General features: G+C 37.2%; 1 protein-coding gene across 12 annotated transcripts in view; it reads right to left on the bottom strand.

Annotated features, from left to right (window-relative positions):
- Positions 1-623: 623 nt before the first annotated feature.
- The window catches only part of LOC124414088 (four and a half LIM domains protein 2), a 131,564-nt gene continuing 106,036 nt past the window's right edge, over positions 624-26,151 (bottom strand). For 8 of the 12 annotated variants that reach the window (XM_046895032.1, XM_046895007.1, XM_046895056.1 and 5 more), the window contains 5 exons: positions 19,890-20,090; positions 18,454-18,628; positions 2,231-2,400; positions 1,251-1,437; positions 624-938 (listed from right to left, as the gene is read on the bottom strand). In XM_046895032.1, the coding sequence (XP_046750988.1) occupies positions 781-938; positions 1,251-1,437; positions 2,231-2,400; positions 18,454-18,628; positions 19,890-20,090 (891 nt within the window). In that variant the 3' untranslated portion in view covers positions 624-780. Of the gene's footprint in view, positions 939-1,250; positions 1,438-2,230; positions 2,401-10,305; positions 10,567-13,448; positions 13,472-18,453; positions 18,629-19,889; positions 20,091-21,902; positions 22,294-26,151 lie in introns of those variants that run through there. The other 4 variants (XM_046895065.1, XM_046895076.1, XM_046895091.1 and 1 more) reach the window with 4 other exon arrangements.

The raw sequence follows: 26,151 nt of genomic DNA, 5'->3' as shown, positions 1-26,151 counted from the left end.
TTGCCCAAAAAAATTCGAACAAATTTTTTAAACGCTCAAAGTCTAGGAAGCGGCTACGTTTTTACGCCTCTGTGATCAACTATAATCATGATTCACAATAATCGTCGATGTGCGTACGAAGTTGAATTTAAAACAAGGAGTTGAAAAAAATATAATGACTATACCGTCCCTATGACTACGAAGCTAGGAAGTGCAGTGCCCTATAAAACACGGCCGTTAAGTAAAGCAAAATTACCTTCAAGTTACCTGCGCCGATTGATGGCGTTGGCGAGATAATCCCCATTAGACCAGTTTACTAAACCCCACTCTTAATGATTATTATTTCATTAAATTTTTTCTTTCTCTTATTTATATCTCGTTTCTCATTCCGTCTTAGAAATTTCCCTATTAACGCGCTGAAGTATGAGTACATTACTATGTAAAGTATATATTTCGTCGCTAAGGTGTAACGCCGTTTATGCCCATCATTCGTTCCGAGGATAAGAATCATCAGGTTCAAAATCAAATGTTGTTTGTAAAATATAAAAAAAAAAAGAAAAAAAATGATCACACGAACACCACTCAAATATAGCAATGCATATATAAGACATGGCAGATTATCATTTTTTTTCTCTTTTTTTTTACGATTATTAAAAATTATCGGTTAATCGAAAGAAGTTCAAGGAATATTATAAATAGACACGCGGGCGTTGCATCATAGCGAGAGAGTATGGCTTATGAAGATATATGACTTCGTGGACGTTTTTTTCTTTGTTTTTCTTCATATTCAAAACGTCAAATTTACATCAACTTCTGCTTGGCGCACTCTGGACAGATAATATCATCGGCGTCAGTGATGAACCCACGACCGACCAGAGACGTCTTGCATCCGGCGCAAATGAAGCAGTCGTTATGCCAGTGCCGATCTTCGAACGAGATGAAACGCGTGCCACCAATTCCTGTTAACGAATTTCAACGCACGTTAATAAATTCAAAATTCAACGAACCAGAACTCTGGCTTTAATCAATGTCGTCAGGGAGAGAAATTTAAGTATGTTAAGTTCTCATATAGTACACTGTGTACTGATATGACTGTTCCAAAGTATCCAAAACTTCATTTAATCATAACGTACAGGTTTGCTATTTAATAAATTTATCCATAGCCACATGGTTCTAAAGAGATTAGAATGAAATTTTCATTATCGTTGTTATTAGTCTTATTGTACGAGAAATTTTCAACGTTGTATACAATTGAATGAAAGGATTTTTACCAGTTATGGGTTTGGTGCATGCAGTGCACCTCTTTGCAAAAATCTCTCCGAAGCAGTCGGCGCAGTATGGTTTTTCATCGCGAGATGTGAATCGTTGACCGGCCAATGACGTGTTGCAGTTGCTGCAGGTGAAGCACTCCCTGTGCCAGGGTTCGTTCTTGTAGGTTACGCCACCGGTGTTGATGATCTGCAGAACATTAAACGTTGCATCGTTCAAGCCCAGTTTTATCATACGCCGATGTCAAATCAGCATATCAAATTCTAGTTTATTAGCCAAAATCCCGCTGGTTAGTCGCGGTTTGTTATCATCTTTAACCTCGTTTCTAATCAAAATACAAAAATACTACATTTATTTATATCTATTAACGATGAAGCAATATATCGTAATCCTGGTAGATGTACAATTTGACGTGACCAAAGTTGTATCATTCATAAGAAAAATTCTCCAACAGATTTGTATCGTCAGGATTTCTATCATTGTGATTGCCGACGTTTCCTAAAACTTGGACAGGCCTTGCAGACCGAAAATTTGTGGGTTTCGTACGATTCGTAACAAACGTAACAATATTCATTTGAAATGAAACTATAGTCTCAAAGGTTTGGAATACGAGCAACATTAACCCTTAGAGGACCGAGGTCTGAGGAATTTCGAAAAAAAAAATTTTCTATAAAAAAGTCATCTAAAGTCCAGAACATTGGACCAAATTAAAGTCAAATGTTGTTAGGTCAATTACTTTACGCCAAATAAATTACAATAGCGAAGTACACATTGATTTCTCTGCTGATGTTACCACAAAGGATACCATTTTCAGAATGTTCCACAACTGAAATTTTTTTAACTATTCCTAGTTTTCCACACTTGTAACGAACAATGCTGAATAAATTATACCCACCGATCGAGTATTATATACCTTTCGCACGATCCATAGACTGCATTCTCGCAGGAAACGAGTAGCGTAATATTATCAAGAAATTCTTACCTTGTTGCACTTGACGCATCGCGTAGCAAACTTGTCCTCGTAACATCCAGAGCAGAAGATTTCTTGCTCGCGAGGGATGAAGCTTTTCGTGCCAATCGGGACTTTGCAAACAACGCAGCAGAAGCATTTCTCGTGCCACTGCCGGGTCTTGTACTCCATCTTCTTAGTGCCTGAAACGATCATTAAACAGCAAAGATTAGGATTATCCAAATATTTTATTTTCGAACTTGGATGCAAAATCAAAATGGACGCTGTTGGAAACACTGGAAATTTTATTCCCAATTCACACTGATTTTCGGAGTTTGTCGGGATAAGATATTATTTCCTATAAAAAAGAAAGAAAGAAGACAAAACTGCCCGAGTAGATATTTCACCGAAAATACCTTCAAGCGAAAATTACTGATCTAGGTCTCTACGCGTTTTGCAAGAATATAAGGGTATTATAATTGACCTTTGAACGCATACCTATATATCATCTGACAATAGACCGAGATCCACATTTCCAGTTTCCATTAGTTTCTAGCATTGCGATTTGCGACCTAGGTCACTGTGCCAGGAGGAGCCAAGCACGAAGACTAGAACTAAGCGCCAAAAATAAAACGGCTACACCTGCCATATTACGGTGAGGGGCATAATTCACAAAGTACAACCCACATCACGAGGATCGAATATACATCTTTGTCACTGTGACGAATGCGATGCGTTCATAGCCGAAAGATCTGCACTGCGGCAGAGAGTAGAAAAGAAAAGAGGAAAAAGAGGGGGGAAAAACCAAACGGTAACGCCCCAATTTACGAATTAGGAGGTTGAGGACTATTTACATAGGCCTTATAGCCGGTTCTATTATATGTCCGGCTGTCCGTTTCCCGGACGATAAATTTTATCGGCTATTCCTTTTTATCGCTTTCATTGCACTTCCTTATGTACGATCTGCAGACCGGAAAGAAAGAGGCGTATAATAAGAGTATACTTATATATACAAATATCAGTACGGATATAAAAATTGTTCAGACTCGTTGCTTAACGAAATTGGAAGATGAGCATCCCACCTCAAAAATTTCAATGTCTTAACCTTATTTAAAAATGATATGTACAAATTCTTACTTCAGATTTGTGATCAGCGACCCTAAAACCCCCGAGTAACAATTTTGCATCCACCATATTGGACCCGCCATCTTGGATTAACAAATTATCAAATTCCGATTTCAGATTCGTGATCAGCGACCTCAAAGACCCCGGAACAACAAAATTGAGGTCAAAATATTGAGTTGAAAAATGTGTGAGTGAAAGGGTTAATTGGACGTATGACGTGAACTTTATACTTGCGGGTCAGAATTACTCGTTTTGAGATAAATTGGTCCGAAATTAATCGACGAGAAAATAACCGGTTTTATCAATCTTGAATTATTCGCAACCCACGAACTTTCTCACTCTCAAGTTTCAGGCAATCCAATCAGTAATGTATAGACGTATAGTCATATAATACCTGCTATTTCCTATTCTTATTGTAAGTCCATTCACGAATCGATTTTAGCTGAACCCAATCGAAGAAAATCCGTCAGATTCATATTTTAGTCATAGAATCGCGTGATTATACAATATCGTAGAAGGTGTTTTCCACGCCGCTGAATTGACAATTAATTGCATCTTGTTAATCGCACATCGCTGCTGTAGAGAGCGATATTATTCATCCATTTAACATCGTTTCAGACGCGCTAGCCCGTGAGCGAATAACATTAATTAAATCGAATGCTACGTCAATCATTCATAAAACAAGTTCGATCGTATATCAATCATTTGTCACGGTCGACCCAATTTTCATTCAATCTTCAACCGATGAATTGTTTATTTTTCAAATATATATCGCACAAAAGAAGCGCAAAGAAAATATTATAACGAGATGAAAGTAGGTATAAAGCCGTAGAGATTCTCGGCCAAATGACTCGCCAAGGTCTGTAATAAAAACGTGTGGCAAGATTTTCAATTAATTCATGATTCAGCGACAAATAAATCGAAAAAACGGATCATTAGGAAAAAACGAAATAATAAAGAGAGAAAAAGAAGAAGCGAGATAGGGAAAAGATATTATAAATACACATTAAGAACGGAGCAATCAGTCGTCATTATGTTTATACCTACGAATATCATGAGTAGAATATTAAAACACAATTGTCCGCTGTTGTAATTATAGTCGTTACCAGACGACTGATGTATTATTAATTGAAGTGTATCGCCTGTTTAAATAAAAATCTTACTTTATCTCCGTAAGGTAATTAAATGAGAAGAAAAAAAAAAATAAAAGAAAAAGGAAAAATGAAAAGAAACAAACTTTGACTAAAGATATTGCCATATTTGCCTGCGTTCAAGCGTGGGATGCGACCCATTAACAGGTTATGCTAATTAAATACGTCACTACATGTGTATATGTACATAATGCAGCTGGTGAGTATTGGATGGTGGGCGATTCTTACAGCCTCACGTACGCCGATATGCCAATATTGGTGTAACATTACGTCAAGATTATACAGATACGTGCGGTACCGCGAGGCAACTTTTTTTTCTCAGGATATTGATAATAAATCTGCGGTTACGTCTGCTGTCTTACTCCGGCAATTCCACTGCTGCTGATTGTGAATCTTCAATCTTATTTTATACTGCTTCAGAATTGAAAGAGAACTCGTTAGATTTAACCGTAAGATACTTTTTACTCAGAAATAGTTTGACAGTGTGAAAATTTATAGCAATAAGATAGGAAATCTAAAATTTACTGATTGATAGATGTCTGAGATTTTTGCTACCGCAGAATTCAACTTCTCACTTTTGTAAGAGAACAGCATAATTAGATGTATCAATTACGATGCCCAGAAATTACTAGACACGAATACGCAATATGTATACTACGAAATCATTACACCGTGATAGCAGAGCAACAATCTTTATATATTATTTTAACCGCAAGTTGATCGGTGGCCTCCTTGAATCTCCTAACCGATTCAACGAGTTTCCTATATCGACATTGGATCGCCTTAACCTTCTTCCGAACAAGTAGCACGCGATGCAAGACTTAATTGTGATCAGTTTGCAAACTCCATATAGAACCATTTGTCAGTGGCTTCTAATCGAACAAGCCATTGTGCAATTTCGGAATTCCCTTTATTGTTGAGTTTTCAAACGCTTTCTAGGCAAAATTTTTTAATTAATAATTAGAGAAAATGTAGAGAAGTTTTACAGAAGCTAAAGACAGATGAGAGTTCATATATTAGCAGAATCAGTCATTTGTAAAAAAAAAAAAAATTCTGAAACTGACTTTTTGAGATCCTCTGAGAATGGCCAAAAGATTTTTCACACGTTTGTTTATTCTGTAAAAAGATTTTTACCGCGGCAGTTTATTGCCGAAGGATTACAAGAGACTTTGATGTACGTCTTGTATACTTACAAGTTGTTGTGTACAATTACTCCGTCAACGTTGATTCGAACCCTATGAGTGATGGGTTTTAATTTTGCGTCTAAAATTTCTTGCTGCCCATTACATAACGATCCGACACGCAAGATCAGGCGTGAGATATTACATGCCTTTGTCCAAGAGGTCAAGACGAGATTGCTAATTCAAGTTTAACGTGATAGACTGTTCATCGTACACCTACGGTTTGTGTGATTTCCTGATGATGAGTCATTCGGCAAATTAGATATATTCGCGAATAAAAACGGAGTCACGCGGCGCATTTGTCACGCGTTTAGTAAGATACATCTCTTTCTGGATCTCGAGAAAATTCTACCTACGCCCGGTGATGAAGAGATCTCTCTTTCAACTTCCGTAAACAAGAGTCGACGGTAGATTAGTTATTCGTGTTTGTCAGAATTAAAAAGCATATTCCTCGTACAATAATGTAAGACGTTTCGTCGAAACTACCGAGTTTCACGCAGTATTTAATTGATAATAATAATTACAGTTGCATCTAGCGTGTCGAAAATATTTGTGAATTCGCGTATAATTTGACGATCATTGAATAATCATAATGCAGTATTATGTATAAAATTATGCTACGATAACCACGGTGTCTGACACATGAACATATCGCCACATATACAGGACCATTTTGAAACTCGCCTAGGACAAAGGTAAAACCACGCAGACTATTATTCGCTGAGATGTAAAAGCATATTATTCGTTTTCCATTCGTTTTTCGTCATTTATAACATGTATACTTACACACGTGACGGCGTAGTCGGTTACAAAGAAAATAATTAAACGTCTTATCACCGTTTCGAGTTAGGTCATTGCCTATTCTGGTCAATGACAGAATATGGAGATGTATTTTAAACCGTGACTTAATACCGAGAGTCTTAATACCGACATGCGGATAAATGATTTGAGAACGTTTTAAGACAAGTGGAAAATTTAACGCTGAATACCCAATATACATCCGACAACAGTGATCGAAGAAAAAAAAAAAAACAATCAATTGTTCTTCGACATGGCAAAGCGGATCAACGATTTCACACAGGTTTTTTCGAACACGAATACATTTCTGTCGATGAAATTCTCTCCGGCGCGACTGGTTTTTGATAAGATTCCATGTGCATGAGAGAGACAAAACCTGAAAAATGAGTATTCTTCTAATTGCGGGGAATCACGTCTGCAGAATATTTATAATAAACACCTGCAGTAAGTTAATTTTTTACTTTCAATATTTTAGATATTTTCACGACAAATCCGAATCTCTACTTACTTTGATTTCTGTATCACTATTCCGAAATTAGTCAAAAGGACACTTCTTGTTGGATTCAAATCAATGACCATCGAAAATTGTACGAGAGACAAATCAGTCCTTTTCATCCTTGTCGAGCAGTGACATACGGCCATAAGGCACGAAGAAATAAGATAAAAAAAAAAAAAAAAAAAAAAAAAAATACTTCCCAAGCGGGAATATCGCAGCGAGATGCCAGACGGAAACAACAAGTACTGCAATCATTAAAGTGCTGGATGAATAAGACGCGTCATAGATAAACTTAATCTGTTAACCGCGATAAGTCATGACTACCTACTGCAGCGTCTATTAAAGGAATGTAGGACGCCTCCGCATACCCTAATTAGCCTGTCCGAACGTCTGTACCTACCAACCTATTATGTACCTTCATAATATACTCGTCATTATAGGTAATTTAGTGATTAACGCTTTAAGGAAAACAGCACATAATTGTCACAGAAATTAAGGTACGTGTAACGAAGATTGTGTCCTATTGACATCCAGTTGAGTGCATTAGTTCTAGAATAATTCAGCTTGAACGACTCAAGGTAGATCTCGACTGGCATGTATGACGTCACGTGGTCCAGCCTATGTCCGTATATGTATAAACTCTGGTTCCCAAGGTCCGAGTGTCCGAATGTGTTGCGTTACCACTCGTGCGTAGTTTCCATAAGTACGTATGTTTTCCTCCACAGTGAAAACGACGATACCAATAACGAGAATGCATATAACTAATTGTAAAATAGCACCGCCGAATGCGTATATATTTGAAGAACTTTACCGAATCCAATAATTGGTTTTTCACCTTGGTTTTTAGAAATATGGAAGATAACTTTTAGCAAGTTGATGTATGAAATTTATGTAACCTGACTAACCGTAACGTTTCTATTCAAAATTGATATCTAAAAAATCGGTGACGAGATTTTGGCCCCAAGATTTGTCGGTAAACGATATTACGACGACGAGATCTGAATTAATTTATTTCATCGAGCGTTCAATCTTGTTTTGGCGCGACGATTGAATTTAATTCGATGATCCTATACTGTACACGTACGTAACAAATATCTGTAGATACGTAAGCGTGAAGCAGATTGTCAGTTCTCGGCGTCTTTGAGAGAAGGAAAAGAGAAAAAAAAAAAAAAAAAAAAAATTTCACCCAGTGACGATCCAAAGTGATGTAGGCATAAGTACAGAGCTGTGAAAGTGCGCAATACTCAATATAATATATGACTCATTTCTAAATTTATACACGTACAATGTATACGTGTAACATACGCGTATAGGTGAGTTTTGAGTACGTTAATGTTAGAAGAGAGACAGAGAGAGAGAGAGAGAAAAAAAACAACGACACACGTATATGCTCATCTTGACTTGAGCGAAGGTTCGATTATAATCGAACAAGATTGAAATTAAGGCGGTGAAAGAGCTGAAATACAGGTGCATATAAAGCGACTCCGCGTAAAACTTGATTTATATATCTTAACTTAACACACGTGAACGTGAACGTATGTATAAGATTCAATGTATCTTTCGCGTATGACCCCATTTGCGAAATAAATTACGATTCGAGTTTCACATATATTTATAGTCGTTTGAGATGGCTTTGAGAGATTGCGAAAGTTTCGGTGTAATATCAATAATCCGATCTTCGGACGAACATTTGCAGATGCGTATATCGATATAAATTAAGTCAGCTTAGACACGATTGCATTATAAATCATTTTTTAATCCAGCTAGTCTCAGGCATCTTGCATATACCGTAAAAGGTTCAAAGAGAATATATTAACTTTTTTGTATAATTCGGAAAATACACAAAAATCAATATTGTCATTCATCACAGTTGTGTATTTATTACTTGAAATTGCGTGGTCAGTGCATTTGGTATTTGGTACGCGACCTTCTCTCGAAGGTTATTTGAATATTCTTCAGACTACGTACCTGCACAAAAATCGAGATGAATTTTCATTCGAGATTAATTTCTACCGTAAATTGCAAATTGATTCTCAACTCTCGCGTTTCGATTCATCAAGAGATATTATTGAACGAAACGGTCTCCGTTAAATCGCCGTCCGATCAAAAGCAATTAAAAGGACTTGACACTTGATTTCAACCATTTAAGCGTATTTACCGTTGCATACTTTAAAATATTGACGTAGAGACGCGTCTCTAAGTCACCCGGGGGACACTTAACGAAGATAAAAAAAAGTTCGAGAGTTGAGAACAAGAGAAGAGCAAAAAAGAAAAAAGAAAAAATAAATTGGAAAAAAAAACTGCACGACACAATACGTTGCGCAACAGGCCTGCGAAGCGGAAAACATTAAACAGTTTCGAGCAAACTTAGCGTGAGCATATTCTTCAAAAGTTTCGAAACGATCTTTTACCCACACATTCGATCAGGCAATATTGTTAGTCAAATAAATTGTACGAATGTAACGAAGAAGATAAAATCAAAATAAAGTAAAAGAAAGATAAAAGAAAGAAATTCAAATCGCAGGCCGCATCGTAGGAGTTACATGTATCACGCGTTACATCCACATAACGCTATGCCCTGGTAAAGGTTGAAAAATAATATCCATCAAGCTAAAGTGTACTTAATACTCGATAATAATAACAACAATAATGGCCATGGGTAATTAGCAGGTTCATTAACTAAGTGGACTGTACACAGAAAGGGTGTAGCATGCAGAGAGGCAGGACTATGTTCTCTCCCGATAAGGTCATGTGTGCCAACTTATTCACAATTAATTTGCACCGATGATAAACCGCGTGTGTAGAAGCTAGGTAGACACATTCGAGGATATATCGAATCGTCACGTGTGTACAATCCTAGATCGACTGCAGAGAGAGCGCATACATATTAATATTAACACGTTGAGAACAACATCTGGTTGTCATCTGCGATCGAAATCGTATAACGTAAATGTATTCTGGTAAGTTATGGGAGCATTAATCATAATGCCACCGGGTTACACTCGTTGTTTGCCTGCATGTGCTGCATATGTAACGCAAACTGTCTTTTAACCCTTTCAGTCACAATGAGATGCTCAACGTTCCATTTAAAAAATGTCCACGTCCCAGCATTATCACAGTTTATTTTTACAACATCAAATTTACTAGTTCGTATAACTCCAATCATCGAAGTTTGGTATTTTTTCCAGTTTATATCCGCCATATTGGCTTAAAAAATGATCAAATTCTGACTTCAGATTGAGTTGAAAAATGTGCGACTGAAAGGGTTTAAATACATTGCGGTTTGGGAGGATATCGATTCCGACAAGAGAACCGTGAACTGTGAGATAACAATAAAAGATAGAAGTAGAAATTCACCTGGATCTGCTTTTTTCGGATCCCCTAGAAAGCATTCGTTCCCAAGGCAGCATCGGAACTTTGGATCACTTTCCATTGGGAACATTGTTAATATGGCAACGTCTTCGTCCTTTGCTTTAGCACGTTTAATTCTCTCCTCACCGACTGTTTTCGTTTGTAGATGCAATTTGTTTGCCAATCTATCGCTAAGCGCGTCGGTCGCCATTTTTTGTATATGTATATACGTGTCTTTACGTGGGTGTGCGTATTGTTCAAATTAATTGCTGGCTGGCACTGTTTTTACTTTTCTTTTACCGTCGAGAGTATAAATCGAGTTATTGTTATTTTCCTTCTTTTAACTTTACTCACAAATCACACTTTTGTATCATCGAGTCCGGATGTAGCTGTGTATAGTAAATTGAAAATTAATCGAAACTTTGCTGCAAATTAAACCCGTCGTAACACTGATTTATTTCGAATGATTCGAATGTGGCGCGCTGCATGATACGAGAAATGATGTGCGAAGAACCAATTAGTCCGTCAATTTGTCTCGACTTTTTTTTTTGTTATCTATATTTTAAAATTTGTATTCGTTGAACTCATTTATGATATACCATCTTCTGCTACCGTATACGTACACAGGATCGTAAAACTGGTTAACTTATAGTGTATGAAATCGGCTGATAAGACAAAAACAATACAAACAGAGGCGACAATTTAAAGGAGGCGCCGATATCTCTCCGATAATTCTTCGATAAAGTAATTTTAAGATAATAATAAATCAAACTCTCATATGTGAACCTCGACCGATGAAGTTTGAAGAAAATTGATTCGACGAAAGAAAGAATTACACAAAGTAATTAGTAAATCACCGAGCGTATAATTTAGTAAACTATATTTAGTAACTACGATGGACTTTGATGATAAATCAATAATTTGTAAAAGTCTCTCACTAAGATAGTTTTAATTATAACTACGTGTCAAATGTTCCGGCACAAATCAAGATGAAATATCATAAATGTGCATACCTAATATATAAACAAATGTTAGCCTCGTTTCATTCACACTGTCTTGACTCGTAAAAATTTAGCATCGTCTGTTTTGTTTATTTTCATTTTTTTCTTTTGGAAGGGGGGGGGGGGGGGTGGTGGGTGGGTTTGGGTGGGGGTTTCTTACGAATTATTACAAACGAAATATACCGTCGATCCTTGTTCTATTTAAATAAAGGCCTCGAGACTGAATGTCGCTTTCCGGTATCCTAGGATTATCGAAAGCAGGGGAAAAAATGAGAATAGAATATTAAACGCGAGTTCTCCACACGATTGGTACGAAGGCTTACGGACTACTGAGGGCGAGCTGCTTCACGACGCTGGAGTCACCGGCGGTGGTACGCGCAACTCTCATATACGTACGTAATACACTCACTCTCTTCTCTATACTCCATACTCATACAGTATTTCACATACACACGTTAGCCGTTTACGCGTAATCTAAAACGAAGAAATTGAACGGATTGTTCCAGCTGTGGTGGTGTATTAGATAAGATCGATGGAAAACGAATCAAAATTGAGTTGAGACGATTCGAAAGAAAAAATAAACGGCTTTAGACTGGCACTGAGCCAGCCTTCCAAGTTCATGGGGGGAAAAAAGAATGACATACAATTCGAATTTAGAACTACAAATTGAGATTCGTGATTAAGTATTTTAAAGCTCTTGGATATTGTATTTCATGGAAATATGAGGATTTTTTTTATTTTCAACCACTATGATGGATCTATTATTAGAAATTTTGGAAGTCTGATTTTGGATTTGTTATGGGTGAACCAAAAAACTTCCGCCTACCAATTTCTACGAAAATCGGAATATTTGTAGATTTTTTTTTTTTCATCATATTGGATAGCCATTTTGCATTTTGCATTTTGCAATCTGACTGCGGATTCATGATCAGTCGCCCAACAAACTGACGGGTACCGTATAATTTTCATCAAAATCTAAATGTTTTAGTTTCCTTTTTTCAGTTTGTTGAATACGCCAAATTTTAATTTTGCAAATCTGACCTTAAATTCGTGATTAGCGACCCAAAAACCTCGTGGTACAAATTTTCATTCAAATCCATTCATCCATTCCCGAGATATCAACATTTTTATTTGATTTTTTTTGGAATTTGGTTAATTAAATAATTGAAAAAGTATCCAATCGATCAAAGCCGAAATTTAATCAGATCTAAGTTTGGAAAAGCCGCGTCGATTGAGAACAAAATCTTTGTTCCTGTTCCTTGTTGTTTTTGACCATCTGAAAATGATTGAAAGTAATTCTCTAAACCTCATAACGTGGAGATCTACTGAAAACTCCACTTTTCATTTTCGTCGTGATTACAATAACTTTTTTTTTTCTCTGAAAACAGAGAAACGGGAAGTTACGAAAGAAACGGATTAGTTTGAAGAGAAATTTCATTTCGAAGTAACTAATCCGTGTGACAGAAAATTTCCCAAGGCTTGAAAGTCGAAAGAATAAAAAGATATAGAGTAAAGATAAAAAGACTGCAGTTAGAAAAAATTCTGTCAAGTCGGACGCCGTATAATTCTTAATCGTTGATTAATTATAAAAGCTATAATATAATTAGCAAAGAAGAAAAAAAAAAAAAATTCTTCAAATCTTCAAATTGATTTGTCCAATTATTTATAGACGGCATCTACCCGATATAGCTATGTAGCAAACGCTAATTCTTTCATTTCCAATTAATTGAATTAAGCTGCGGAAGCTCTGCGCCTACGCCTGCAGTTTATTCACAACGTAGATAACTCTGAGGAAGCGATGCTAATTTTTGTTTATTCACTATTTACTAGCGAATTTTTCTGCTTTATCTTCTTCGTGTTTCCTAGTGATTCTGTAATGCGAAAATTCCCGTCGCCTACACGTACCTACAGACAAATACGACAGATCTACAAGCAGTGATGTCATACACGCTACTACGAAACGTATGAATATATATATAAAAATGTGTGTATATAATATGTATACATATACACACACATGATATACATAAACTAACCAAATGGCTGCTGGCAATACTGTGAAGATTTTTTTCTTCTTCCTTTTAAACAGGTATACATATATACCTAGTAAACGTACATACATATATATATATATATATATATATATATATATATATATATATATATATATAAGCAATAGCGAAATCCAGAAAAAATACGAACATGCTAATTTTATTTCTGTATTACGTGTATACATATATATACATATATATAGATATATCTGATAATAAGGTTTCATCCCAATATAATAGCACTCAATTATTTTAACGCGAAATAAATTTTATTAGGAATCCGTTATTTAAAAATAGTTACTCTGAAACGGTGGATAAGCGGTTTTATTAAAAAAATATTCACCCATCGATACTGGTTTTAAAGAGTCGAGGGAAAGACGTTTTTTTATTTATTTAGACGCAGTTTGAAAACTATATAAACAATTTGTGCGTCTTGTTGCAAGTTGGAGTGACATCATCTTGGAATTACAATCAGTATAACACAGGAGCCAATGATTAGCGAGTAAACGCACGTCAAACGTATATGTATAATTGTATACGTTACATATGTACGTACAAAGTCGCACGTCAAGTGTTTACGGAAATTTTTAACCGTGCAGTGAAAACTCTAACGGGATTAAAGCTGTTATATACACATTTGTGACAACATATTTTCAGAAGACTTGTGTATTGCAGGTGAACCTGAAAATATGAACTACAATGATAAATGGAACTGTTAATCGCACAAGTCAAAGAACAAAATATTCTTATTCTTTACAAAATATTCGAAGAACTTTGTCAAAATTAGGTGCTTGTAGTTCTGCGGCAAAAAGTCTCTTTCAAATATCTGTCTTAGGGTTACCACTTCTTCGAAACACATGCGACACCTGACACTTGTCAGTCATATGAGTTAGCATTCCGAGTATGCATGTACCTGATATGCGTTACTGTATGGGTACAGTAATGCCGTTTTAGATAAGATAATAACATTTGAAGATTAAACCATCTCAACACCTATAAGTGTGTCAATTCTTCTACGATATAATGTATATTACACTTTTTTCTTTACTTAAATGCCTTACAGGTGTGTCGACGAAACGTCAGATAATATTTGATCTTCACAAATCTGGATGTAGGTATAACGATTGACAAATGGGGTCCATTTTAGATCAACTACGCGCAGATGCGAAGCGTACTTTAAGGGGCGGGTTGACATTCCGAATTTGAATGTTCTGAAAGCGTAAAATATTTAGCGGAGTAATTTGAAATAAAGAAATCAAACTTTGACGAAACTTTGCTTAAAGTTCCGAAAATGAGAAAATTAAAAAATCTGAAATATCGAAATTCTGGATGATTCTGAACTTGAACTAAAATTGTGATTTCTTATTTCAAGTTTCAAAAAACTTTTCAAATTTGGAACCTCAACCCTGCCCCGAATTTTATACAAGAAATTGTTTTAGTAAAAAATTGTAAATATGCATAGTTTCTTATGATAAACCGTACATTTTCGAAAAATTTGTATGTTTTCAGTAAAAAAAATCTACAAAGTACTACAATTTTTAAAGAAAATGATCAAATTCTTCATGAAAAACCATACATATTTACAATTTTGCAGATAATAATCCGGAATGTTTCATATTCTTCCACAAATATTCGTTTTTATAGAAATTTTCACCAGGGATGCTACGGAATAACTTCATAATATAATGACTAAATGATGCGATGACGCCAAGATTGCACCGAAGAAAAAGTAGGATAATATTTCCCCGAATTCGTATAATAAGATTTGCGTTATGATACTAAGATGAGCACTTTCGTGATGTCGAAGGTGTTAGTCACGTCGACTGTAATTGTATTTTGCAAGGTTCAACTGCTGTATTGGTAACAATTTAAATGAATCGAACCGAGTGTATGAAACGTTTGAAACTCCTCACAGCTGATATTTTTCAGCTTGCTTCGCATAATGCTCTAATTCATCATTTGCCCTTGGTTCCTCGACCTTTATACGTTTCAAACTTCTGACCTAGATTCGTTGTGTGCGAAAAAAAGTTGCTAAGCGTAGCTTGAATACAGACTTTGATTGGGCGTGGGTTGGCGGCAGATTCAAAGACTCCGCTCTGACCCATTAAAACATGAAGTGTTAAGGTTCCGTTCCAGAATCTGCGCTGTCACCTGCGTCAGTGTAATGTTTAAATGTGCGAAACCCGGTCTTCAATTCGTAATTCTACATAAAATGGCACGAAAATTTTCTGCTAGGATCAACAACTGTTTTACTAACTCGTCGTGGTTCGCCATTTTCAAAACTTACTTCTTACGCAACGTGTAAGGTAAGTTGCAACAAAGACGTCACGAATAGAATACGTAGCGTCATTCAAATAATTGATGACTGGTCAGTGTGATGATGATTATAAAACTCAATTGTGAAACCATGATGGCACATAACTTGTCAACTTATTTAATCCATTTAAATATGAACAGCGAACAGAATTTGGCAAACTCGAGAGTTTCATGGTAAATATTATACTCATATATGGGTAGTAAACAGTGTTATTTAACGTATGCATTTAGACACGCTCGTTACTGTTGAGTAACGTTATCTATTGCCCGGGACAATTAGTGGGAAATGTCAATGCGTTTTAAATATTCTAAGCCACCTTGAAACTTGAAAATTTTCCATTGCTTTTTGAATGCAAGAAGTGTTTGGAATTCATTTCGTCACAGAGAAGACTCGATTTTTTCCACAAACGACTGGTATCCGATTTTTTATAAAATATCGTATTTTTCTAACGCCAACTTCAATCTGTCAGAACTGTCAAAGTGGAAATTACAACAAGCCATGATAAATACGTTCAGAACGATCTAATCACTCTGATGGGTGCGTGTCTTGCAATTTTTTTAAAATCGATTTAACAAAATGTTGGATTTTTTTGCAAGAAGTGTCCAAGTTTAATGGCTGTCCTCTATTCATTAAAAAAAAAGACCGTCAATGTTTTTGCCCGACAAAATATCCTTCCTCGACTTGCGTTACGCTCGTAATAAGTTTGTCAATATTAGTCATTCGTTGAATAAAAATTTTGATGGGTCCTGTTTTAAAAACTGGATCCTCCTACGTTGGCGTGTTATAACTGAATGAAATTTTTACACCGTGAATCATGGTTGTTTGCTATTACCGTATTCCCACTGGTTGTTCCTTTTACATCTGTGTTATTTTAAGACTTAGAGAAGTTTGAGTAATTTTATGTTACAAGGTCTCAGAACAGAACGCTCAAGTATTTTCTATCAATAAGCATGAACTATAGCTTCTTTATCGCGATTATAATGTGCGAAAAAAACAATTTTAAAAATAAGATCATCTGTATCGATATACGCGTATAGCCATTCAAGCATACATGTCTAATAAGTATATTATCAAACTTTCTCAAATCTGATAAGCCGATTGGCGTTAATTATGTGGCCCGAATTTCCCCCAACAATAATTGCGTATTTCTAAATGACCGATAATATGTATCGTTCAACACCCCGTTCAAATTTTCATCGCATCTATGCATACACATAAATTTTTGATTGAATAAAGCTTAACCGGTTCACGTTGGTGGTCTCCAACTCATTCCAGCTGTCAGATTTCAAATTAGAATTTACGAAACTCCCACATCTGAAATCCAATTCGGAGATGCTCTTTTCGTACAGTTCCCTTAGACTCTAGGTATAATTCGACTTCTCGTTTTTTCTCTTCTTGAACATCTATAATGTGTTCGAATTAACGTCATCTCAATAATTGGAGTCCCGGTATATTACATCTACCCGAGTACTCGTTAAAAGTCAGATTTTTGACCGCGTTCTGTTGAGGTGAGAGTGCGACAAGAGTTAAGCTCTGAAGTGACCTAAATTATAAGTGTCATGGCTCCACGAGAAACGGATTTAATATTAAACTGCACTCTCAAGCTCTGTATACAATTAATAATTATGAGTAAGTTTTTGCTAATCGCAAGGTGCCGGAAATCGATGACGGTTTAAAATTACCGAGTAAAATGTCCCGAAACCATTTTTACTTCGTGTTGTGTTTTGTTATTCAGCGATTATTTTCCTCTCCAGTTCACGCCTGTGCCAAAGTTTTGCTAGTGCTGATTCAGATCAAAAACCTGTGCAATAATGAGGGTAAAAAGACAAAAAACGAGTGACAAATCGAAGAGAGTACGAATTAGACGTCTGGCACGTGTCTGCTTCGAGCTATTCCCTGAATGAAATTGAAAAGAATGTCCGCGAAGCGCGACAGCTTTGCAAACAATATATGTGAGTTGCGGTTTGTCACGTGATTCAGGAAAGATCTGGGTCATATCTCGGGAAGCCAAGCAGTCTGAATAATTCTGAAGGTCACTATGTTTCGTATTTGCCAAGTGGAGGAACGGCTCGGACTTGTAACAGCAATCTTGCGTAAAACAAGCTCGCGCGACTTCCAAGTAGTGGAATGTCAACGATCGCCAAGAATTATCCGATCAGATTATTTCGGGTAGCGTGGTGATATAAAAAAAGAGAAGCATATCCAGATTTTAAATTTCGACTAAAGAAAAGAAAAAAGAAAGAAAAACTACGGATATCATCGCTGAGAGATGAATACCGATTCAGGGGTCCAGTTATCGAGGGCTTATAAATAAGTGTTCGTGTCTGGGCCGGAACCTTGACTCGGTTACCTTAATAAGAAACGTCAAATGCAAGATATCGCTTCGTTCTTTCTCGCTTATTCACGTTCATCGCGTTCATAGACTTTCGCATACGCTTAAAGCATCTGGTATGGTTTGCAATTACACGGGTACCAACTCTCGATGGACCGCCAATACACATCCATCCGTCCGCCATTAGTCAGACAAGCGAGAATCGGTAATTGTGTGCGTAAACGGTGAATCAGTTCGTTGTAAAGTCAAGTGAAAAGAGAATCGTTTGACAAAAGGTAATAAATAGTGTATCGATTCATTGCGGTTGCTGTATCGGGTGATCATCGATAGAGGTCTGGACGAGGTCCAATTTTTTCAACACTTGCGGTTGAACCCCGAATCAAGATAGGCAGTTCATTATTCTATTTATTTTGAAATTTTTTCATCCTTTTTGAATTTGAAACGTTTTCTTACCTGCACGGAAGATTTCGCCGCATCCATCGCAACGACTGGCAAATTGAGCGTCGTAACAGTTGCCGCAGTAGATCTTGTCTACCTTACTTCCGAACTGTTTGTCAACCAATGAAACTCGGCATTTATTGCAGAGGAAGCAGGCCTCGTGCCAATGTTTGTCCTTGTACGACAGATCCTTGAACATGAAACAAAAAAAAAAATAAAAAAAGCCATCAAGTCAGAGTTGCAGACAGATCACACTGCGGAATTAGCTTATCGTCCTCGTATCTTAGAATGCTCAAAATACAAATGATGACCAGCTTGCAAAGTTCGTGTCTCAAGTTTGTTGTTCACGATGATGGTAACTACGCAGATGGCAAAAACCACGGGAACAAGTTTCAACGGAGCATCAGTTCATAAGTCAAACGGGTTTAACAAACATAAATCATATGTTGATCTCCGAGTGATCCGCAGAATACAGACACGGCTTGGATATAATTCATGTTTTAGAATACACAACATCACAACAAAACACTGAATTTGTTTTTAACAAAGTTGAAGTACTGCCCCTCCCCACCTCCCCCCACTAAACTTGATACGGAAAATAGGCTAAAAGTTACAGCGTTTTGTTTCTTGAATTTGTTAACTCGACAAGTGAATTTATTATAGTTCCAGAAAGAAGGATTTCGTCGTTTTGTCACGAGTAGACGGCGGTGAAGGAAGTTGATGAGAAAACTTTTTTCACTCTGAACCACGTATCGCAAAATAATTGGCATGTTGAAAGCAAAAAGAAAATGATTAAATTCACTGCAAAGCAGCTACAACCGTGACAGTAAATCTCGAAGAAAATAATAATAATTTTCTATATATAAACTCAAAGCGGAAACACGCTTCTCTGAGTACCTCAAGCTATGGTATACGTGTATGTATATATATACATTTTATACATATATATTCGTAGTTTAAGCGACGCGAACTAAGGTTGCTGCTGCTACATCATCGTAGTTATTTCTAGGAATGACTAATTACAAGTCAGCTACCACTGGCCATATTTCAAATATACAATTACGCGTTGAAATTATTTCGAAAACGTTAATATCATTCGTCTTTCGAGATTCTTTGCGGCACAAGAATACAGTAAAAGATGTTCGTCTGAAGTTTTTCACCGGATGCTTACGATCAGCCGTGTATTCAGTAATCGCACTTCCTGTATACCCGAAAAACAATCTGTACTTAAAAAAAAAAATAAATAAAAATAGTCAAGATAGCTGAAACTGAACTTTCCAATTAGTTTCCAAGAGAGTTCCAGAGTATTTAAAAATCATAGCTTATACGTAACTGTTGGCGTTCAATTTCTGAGGTTGGAATCGTCGACGTAACTCGCAATGACTCGAAGTAACGTAAAGCGTATAAAATTCTCCTACAAATATTGTGGATAAATGTGGAAGTCAGCGTACCTTCGAATCGATGCCGATGATCTTGCTGCACTCCTCGCATCCATTGGCGAATACACTCTCGTAGCACTTGATGCAGTAGGGATGTTCATCCCTTAGAACGTACCGCTGACCGGTAAGAGACTCGTCGCATTGCCAGCAACAGAAATGGCCGCTGTGCCAGTCCTTGTTCATCGCCCTCGTGAATTCGCCACTGAAAATCAACTGCAACACGAAACCAGAGATTTCGTTAATTGAGTAATTACTTGCAGGTGCCACTGAGTGCTTCTGAACTCCGTGAGTACGAGATACGAGCATTTGAATAAAAAAAAAGTTGAAAAAAAAAATTGAAATAAAACAAAATTATGAAACGTCTTATCGTTAGTGCAGAACGACATTTCACCGTTCTCCTTTCGATGCGTGAACAGTACCCCAATTTCCAATCGAAGGCTGTGCACGAATCCGATGCCTTATTTAGTATCGTTTTGGGATTATATGATTCACAACGTTATGGCATAAATGGTGGCGGGCGCAAATCGAGATATTATTGCATGCATCGTTCTAACGATTCATACGGCAAATTAGAGACGAAGAATATCTGGCAGGTTTTGACATTCACCCGTCGATTCTCGATCATTCGCAAAAGCTGATTTGTATCAATGGCACGAAATAACGGATTTTGATAAAATAATCATGTTACATTGAAAGTAGGTGAGTTTTATGTGAAATTTTTAATTTCTTTAATCTGCAATTATGGAAGTACATACCTATAAGATTTTGTCGATCGACTGAAAATTTCTTTTCACCTTGCATTTCTTTTCTGTTTTTTTTCTTTCTTTTATTTTTGTTTCAACAACAAGTAGAGGGTAAGAGGTTCAAAATATTACTTACGAAAGATCTTATTGATAACTGTGAAAAGTGAAAACATCAGCCGATTAACAAAGTATCGTCTAGTGTATCATAGATGGTCACATAAAATGCTTTCTCCACAAGAACTACTAACTATTCTTCGAATCAACGAAAACTACAACACAAGGGAAGTTTTTGAAATCATCCTTGACTTCATATATAAAAAAAAAGACAAATTTAACGTGTAGACACAAAGTGGTTAAGACTAGAGACTGAATGAAACACCCGCGTGAATGCATTTTCCAGTATATTCACGTATCAGAAGAGAACATGAAATCGGGAATATATCGTATAATTATAACTCATTTTGCAGGTATATTTATAAAAAGTAAATAACAGTGGCGACTGCGGCGATTACGAATGTTAGAATTAGAGTCGAGTCAAGAATCATCGGTTCTGTTGGTGATGTAAACATGGGTTGACACAATATATATATATATACACACACACATGTATATATGTACCTTGGAATGAGTGGTTTTGTATGTGCTGGCTGGGTATCTGTATAAATCTGATGTTCAATGCGTATGTAACAACTATTCGTGGACTGATGTAAATTCGGATAAGCATATGCGTATAAAAATGTGACTGAAATGCATGATGCGAGTGAAAAGTGTAGGATTGCTTTTTTTTAAATAAATCTCAATTCTCTTAAAGAACAAATCGCGAGTTCTCGGAGTGCCACAGGTTCGATCTTTCGGTTCGTCCAAATTTAGCCGAACTTGAGAATCTTAAGGTCGTCCCATCGCGTAGATATTATCTCTCTCACGAAACATTGTCGGGGATGAATTTAACGCCAGTAGGTACAAAACTTTCGGATGGAAAGATTTCGTACAACTTTAGAATCACCCGGTCGCGTGACGCGCTTAAAGCTCTTCGTGACTCCGAGTAGAATCGATTCGAACGGAAATAGATCAGAATTTAACGGAAACTTTTGCAAGCTACATCAAGTTTTGAATTCCGTTCGATTCGTTTCTGGTTTGGAAAAAGAGGGTAAAAAGAAAAATATGAAAAAACAAAAAAAAAAAAAAAATTGACGCGATCATCCGTGGCACCCAGAGTAACGTCGATAGATCGAAACCGGGTATTACAAGTGCAGACAGTGTTCCACCGTCAGCCAGCACATACTTATCGATGGCGTTGTCATGGTTGTTCTGGGTGCTGTCAACCTCGGTGATGGTGACCTCGGCGTTCTGGTCATGACTCTCCCTACGCTTGGTGGTTTTCTTCACTTTACGAACTTTACGCTCCGTCGTGGTGTACACTACACTGTTGTCTACATCCGCCATTTTTGTCGAACTAAGAGTGCCTCGGTTTAAAGTTGGGCACGAAAAGATGTCTCGTCGGAGAGATAAACTCTGGGAAAATAAGACGGGGATTGTCGGTGACGGTGACGGCTGAAGAGACGAGGGTGAAAACTTCTATGACGACTTGAGAAATCGAGGGTTCGAGACGGTCGTCCGGACAGTACCGCGACCCAATAGAGTTTGCGAACTGACTGAAATCTAGGACCCAATCCCTGGCCGTCTCATCATAACCGGGACGCTATTTTCGGCTTCCCGACGACTCCAGAAACCCGCGCGCTTCCCCTTCTCGTGGACGCGGCTGCAGTGTGCCGGGTGCAACTTTTCTATACGCCTCGCGATATCTTTCGCAAAACATACCTTAGCCGAATACGCGTCGAATACTTTGATCGTTATACGTTATTTTCGTATCCGACGCTTATACAAGCGCCGGTCGGTCCAATGTATATTCGCGCATTGTTAAATTCGGATTATAAAATCGCAGCTAACTCCATGCTTTACAGGAATTTACTCACGATTTTGGCCGTGAAAAGTGCACGGAAAATTTCTTGCACATATCACAGCCTTTGTATATACTTTACTTGCAGTATCGTGGATTATAGAGGTTTTTTAGTCTGAATTAACAATGAAGCCAAATTTATATTTTATCTAAATCCAATAATTCTCCCGAATTAAATTTAAATGCCAATTGTACAATCGGTTTTAAAGAATTAATTCAACTACCCAAATGCTCCTGATATTTGAATAGCGCAAATTTCACTTGATTATTTGCGAGGAAAAAAAATGTATGTTTCCTGAACGATTAATCCATTCGCTTGATTGAAATACAGCTCACTCCATTTAAATACTGTAAGATAGTTGAATCCAATAAATTTTCTCTGACCAATCAACTCTTAATTCGTTTAATATGTTCCATTTGACCAGCAAAACATATTTATACGAAGCCAGTTGGCTACAATTTCCGGTCTCTGTAATGATTACATTTTTTTTTTATATCCAGTTAAACAAATCCTGATCGATTCAATTAAAGATTAATTGGTAGAAATATATCTATCTATACATATATAATCTGTTCGATCTTCACTACTTCCCTCAGTACTTGAATGGAATAAGGTGCATCCGAATAAACCTAACGAGTCACTGACTCTTGAGAATATTTTTTTGTTCAGCGAACAAGAACATTTTCAAAGAAACTATTTTTGTTGAACTTGAATTACTTTTTAACATAGCCTTTCTAGTACAGCAATTACTTGCACAGCGTCTTGGAGAAAAGCTACGATCTATGAAACGTCATCGTGTGCACTGTTGGTACATACGGTGTACAGTTTGCACCATTCATAGAAAACCTTTGACATTTGATACGACTACTTGAGAATATCTGTATGTATAGTACTAGCATCCAATTGTTTCACTCTCACGGTTTGAAAAGAATCTCATATATTCCTAAATAAAAATGGTAAGTTGGACTGTTCCAGTTACCACCAATGTACCAACAATTGTATTATTACTTCAGCAAATTGCAAAAGTCAGGCGTGATTCGTACTTTGCGACACGACTGTTACTGCAGCAATTGCCTCTAGCTATGAGCGGAGAAATCTCGGTGATCTTGACTTTTATGCTACATTGGTATACGAAAATGGACCAGTAAACGAAAGTAATGTTGCCACGTTATGAAATAATTTCTCGAACAGATGCTAGTTCTCCGAAATTACTCATTTTTCAACCGTGTAATGTTCCCTTCATTGTGCGAAACATATCTGTATGCACAAAGCATTCTCGTCCGGTAATATTCGCGTTTGAAATTTCTCATAAATTGAGCTCCACGTACACGATGGTATGAGATGGAAGCGAAAGGGTGCGGCAAACTTTGTTGCAAGTTGTAACGGTGAAGTGTTTTGGATTCCACTGCTCTGTAAGCATAACCTCTCAGCATGCGTTTCTATTTCGGGTGTCTGTCCGCTACTGTTGCTATCAACGAAACGGAATGCTCATCGCCGTAAATGCCTGCATTGGCTACATTCTATTCGTTACATTTGCACTTTACCTTCGATCAAAATCAATGAACGTTAGTTTTCCATCTATGTTTTTTCTTCCACGGACCTTCTTCGAAGATCTATTTTTAACTAAAAAGAACACAATTGTATAATCCGAAGGGACTTCCTTCGTGAGACGTCAACATTTTAACTTTACATTATACCCACGCATATATTTTATATTCATTGAATTGATGCATTGGGCGGCTGTGGGAGTAACTCAGCCTTGAGTGGCTCGAAAATGGCTTAACCGGTAAGAGGAAATTCTGATAAAAATTTGAATTCAACGAGAATAACAGACGCAAAGCGTAATGCTCTCTGAACAGAAATGCCTACTTAGTCCAAAGATAAATTTAAACACCTTTCAACCCATAAAAACTTCATAGATAGGTTTAAGGTAATTAGAAGGGAAAGCATATTCCGAGTTATGACAAAATGAAACCTGATTCAAACATGAATGAAAAAAGAACCGTCCAAATGTCATGTATGGATTTGAGAACGATTTCATCAACATCGTTTGATACAGATTTTGTTTTTACAGATTAGTTTCAAAGGATTTTCTTACACGTTCAGCAATAGCTGAGTAATAAAAAGAATTTTTTTGGTAAGAAAAGTTCACAAACTACTCATCTCGATACGGCAGTGTGAAAAATGTGAGTGCTTAAATAAAAACGACGCCTCTCCCGACCGAGTTATACACCGAACGATAAATCGTGGGAAACCCGATACCCACGAAATGAGTATTCCGAGTGCAGAATGTGTCTACGGACTCATCTGCACGAAAATTCAAAAAATTTGTATCTGTCTCCTCTGACTAGATCTGCATACATTAAGTCATGCGATAAATTGTCATTACACCTAGATCTGCACTCGGCTATAGTACGAGACAAGATCATATTCATCTGCAGACTTGCGAGTCGTTGCCGAGTTATTTTTACCAATCTTCTTTACCATTAGACCGTTGTGGAGAATGGGGAAGAGAATTTATTTGCGCACAGTGCCAAATTTTACTTAGCGAAATTATCAAATAGCAAAGCAGGATCTTTATTTTATTATACTTTGTGAGTTGATACGAAGACGGTAAGTTTTGTCGGCGAGAGGCTTTACTATGCATCGATGTCCGATGTTCAACGTTTTTTGGACACCTCCTCGTACCTGGTCCAGCTCATCTGACAGGTGAAATTTGTTTTTTTCGTCAAGCGACGCCTCTCGACACCCCAACGCTACGCCTACAAGTCAGTATCCAATTTCCGAGAGTGACAGGAAAAGGCGTACCGATATTTTGTCTAATTTTTTCATCATCATTTCCATCCACTATCTACGCATAGCGCGACACGAAGAAACGCGCGGCTCCGCCAAGCCACTCAGAAAGTCTTGAGAACGAGAAGATCGTTTTGACACGGTGCCAAGCAGGTGGTTCCCGAGAAGACATTTGACTAACCGAAGAACCGACGGCGGAGGCGTCGCCGAGAAAATAGAATGGTGAAATAAATAAAGAATCGGCCGACACGGGTTATGTGGGCCGGATTTTTCCGCACATCACCAATGATGCCTGTTTCCCCGGATAACGAAACCTTCTAGAACGATGAAATAAAATTATTACGTTTCTTTCCTCTTCGATCTTCGCCGTCGTTTCACCGAAATAGCCGGCTCGTAAGGAAAAACAACAACTGTAATATTGAATTTCTCGTTCTTTCCAATCCTTCCTTCTACCCTCATCCATTGAAGATTTTATCAGTCAGAATGAATCTCTCAACGCTTTTACCCCCGTTGCGAATTCACGGGTCGATTCGATTCTATAAGCAAACATGGCGGATCATCGATATTCCAATTCACGATTGAAACGGCTCCTGACAAGATTTTGGTAAGTCTTTACGAAAGTTCCGACTTGCCACCGAATGACGGAATGTTAAAAAGAGCCTCGGTAACCACGAAAATATTGCGGAGGAAGGCAGGAGCTGACGTTTGATATTTTGGGAGACCCCACGCTCAGCACACGGCACCAACAACGCCGTCGGAGATGGTAGAGTCAGCCGATGA

This window comes from Diprion similis, chromosome 2 (assembly GCF_021155765.1).
Source record: "Diprion similis isolate iyDipSimi1 chromosome 2, iyDipSimi1.1, whole genome shotgun sequence".
NCBI classification, from domain to species: domain Eukaryota; kingdom Metazoa; phylum Arthropoda; class Insecta; order Hymenoptera; family Diprionidae; genus Diprion; species Diprion similis.
Note: the sequence above shows the minus strand (reverse complement) of the source record. Positions and strands in the feature narration are given on the sequence as shown.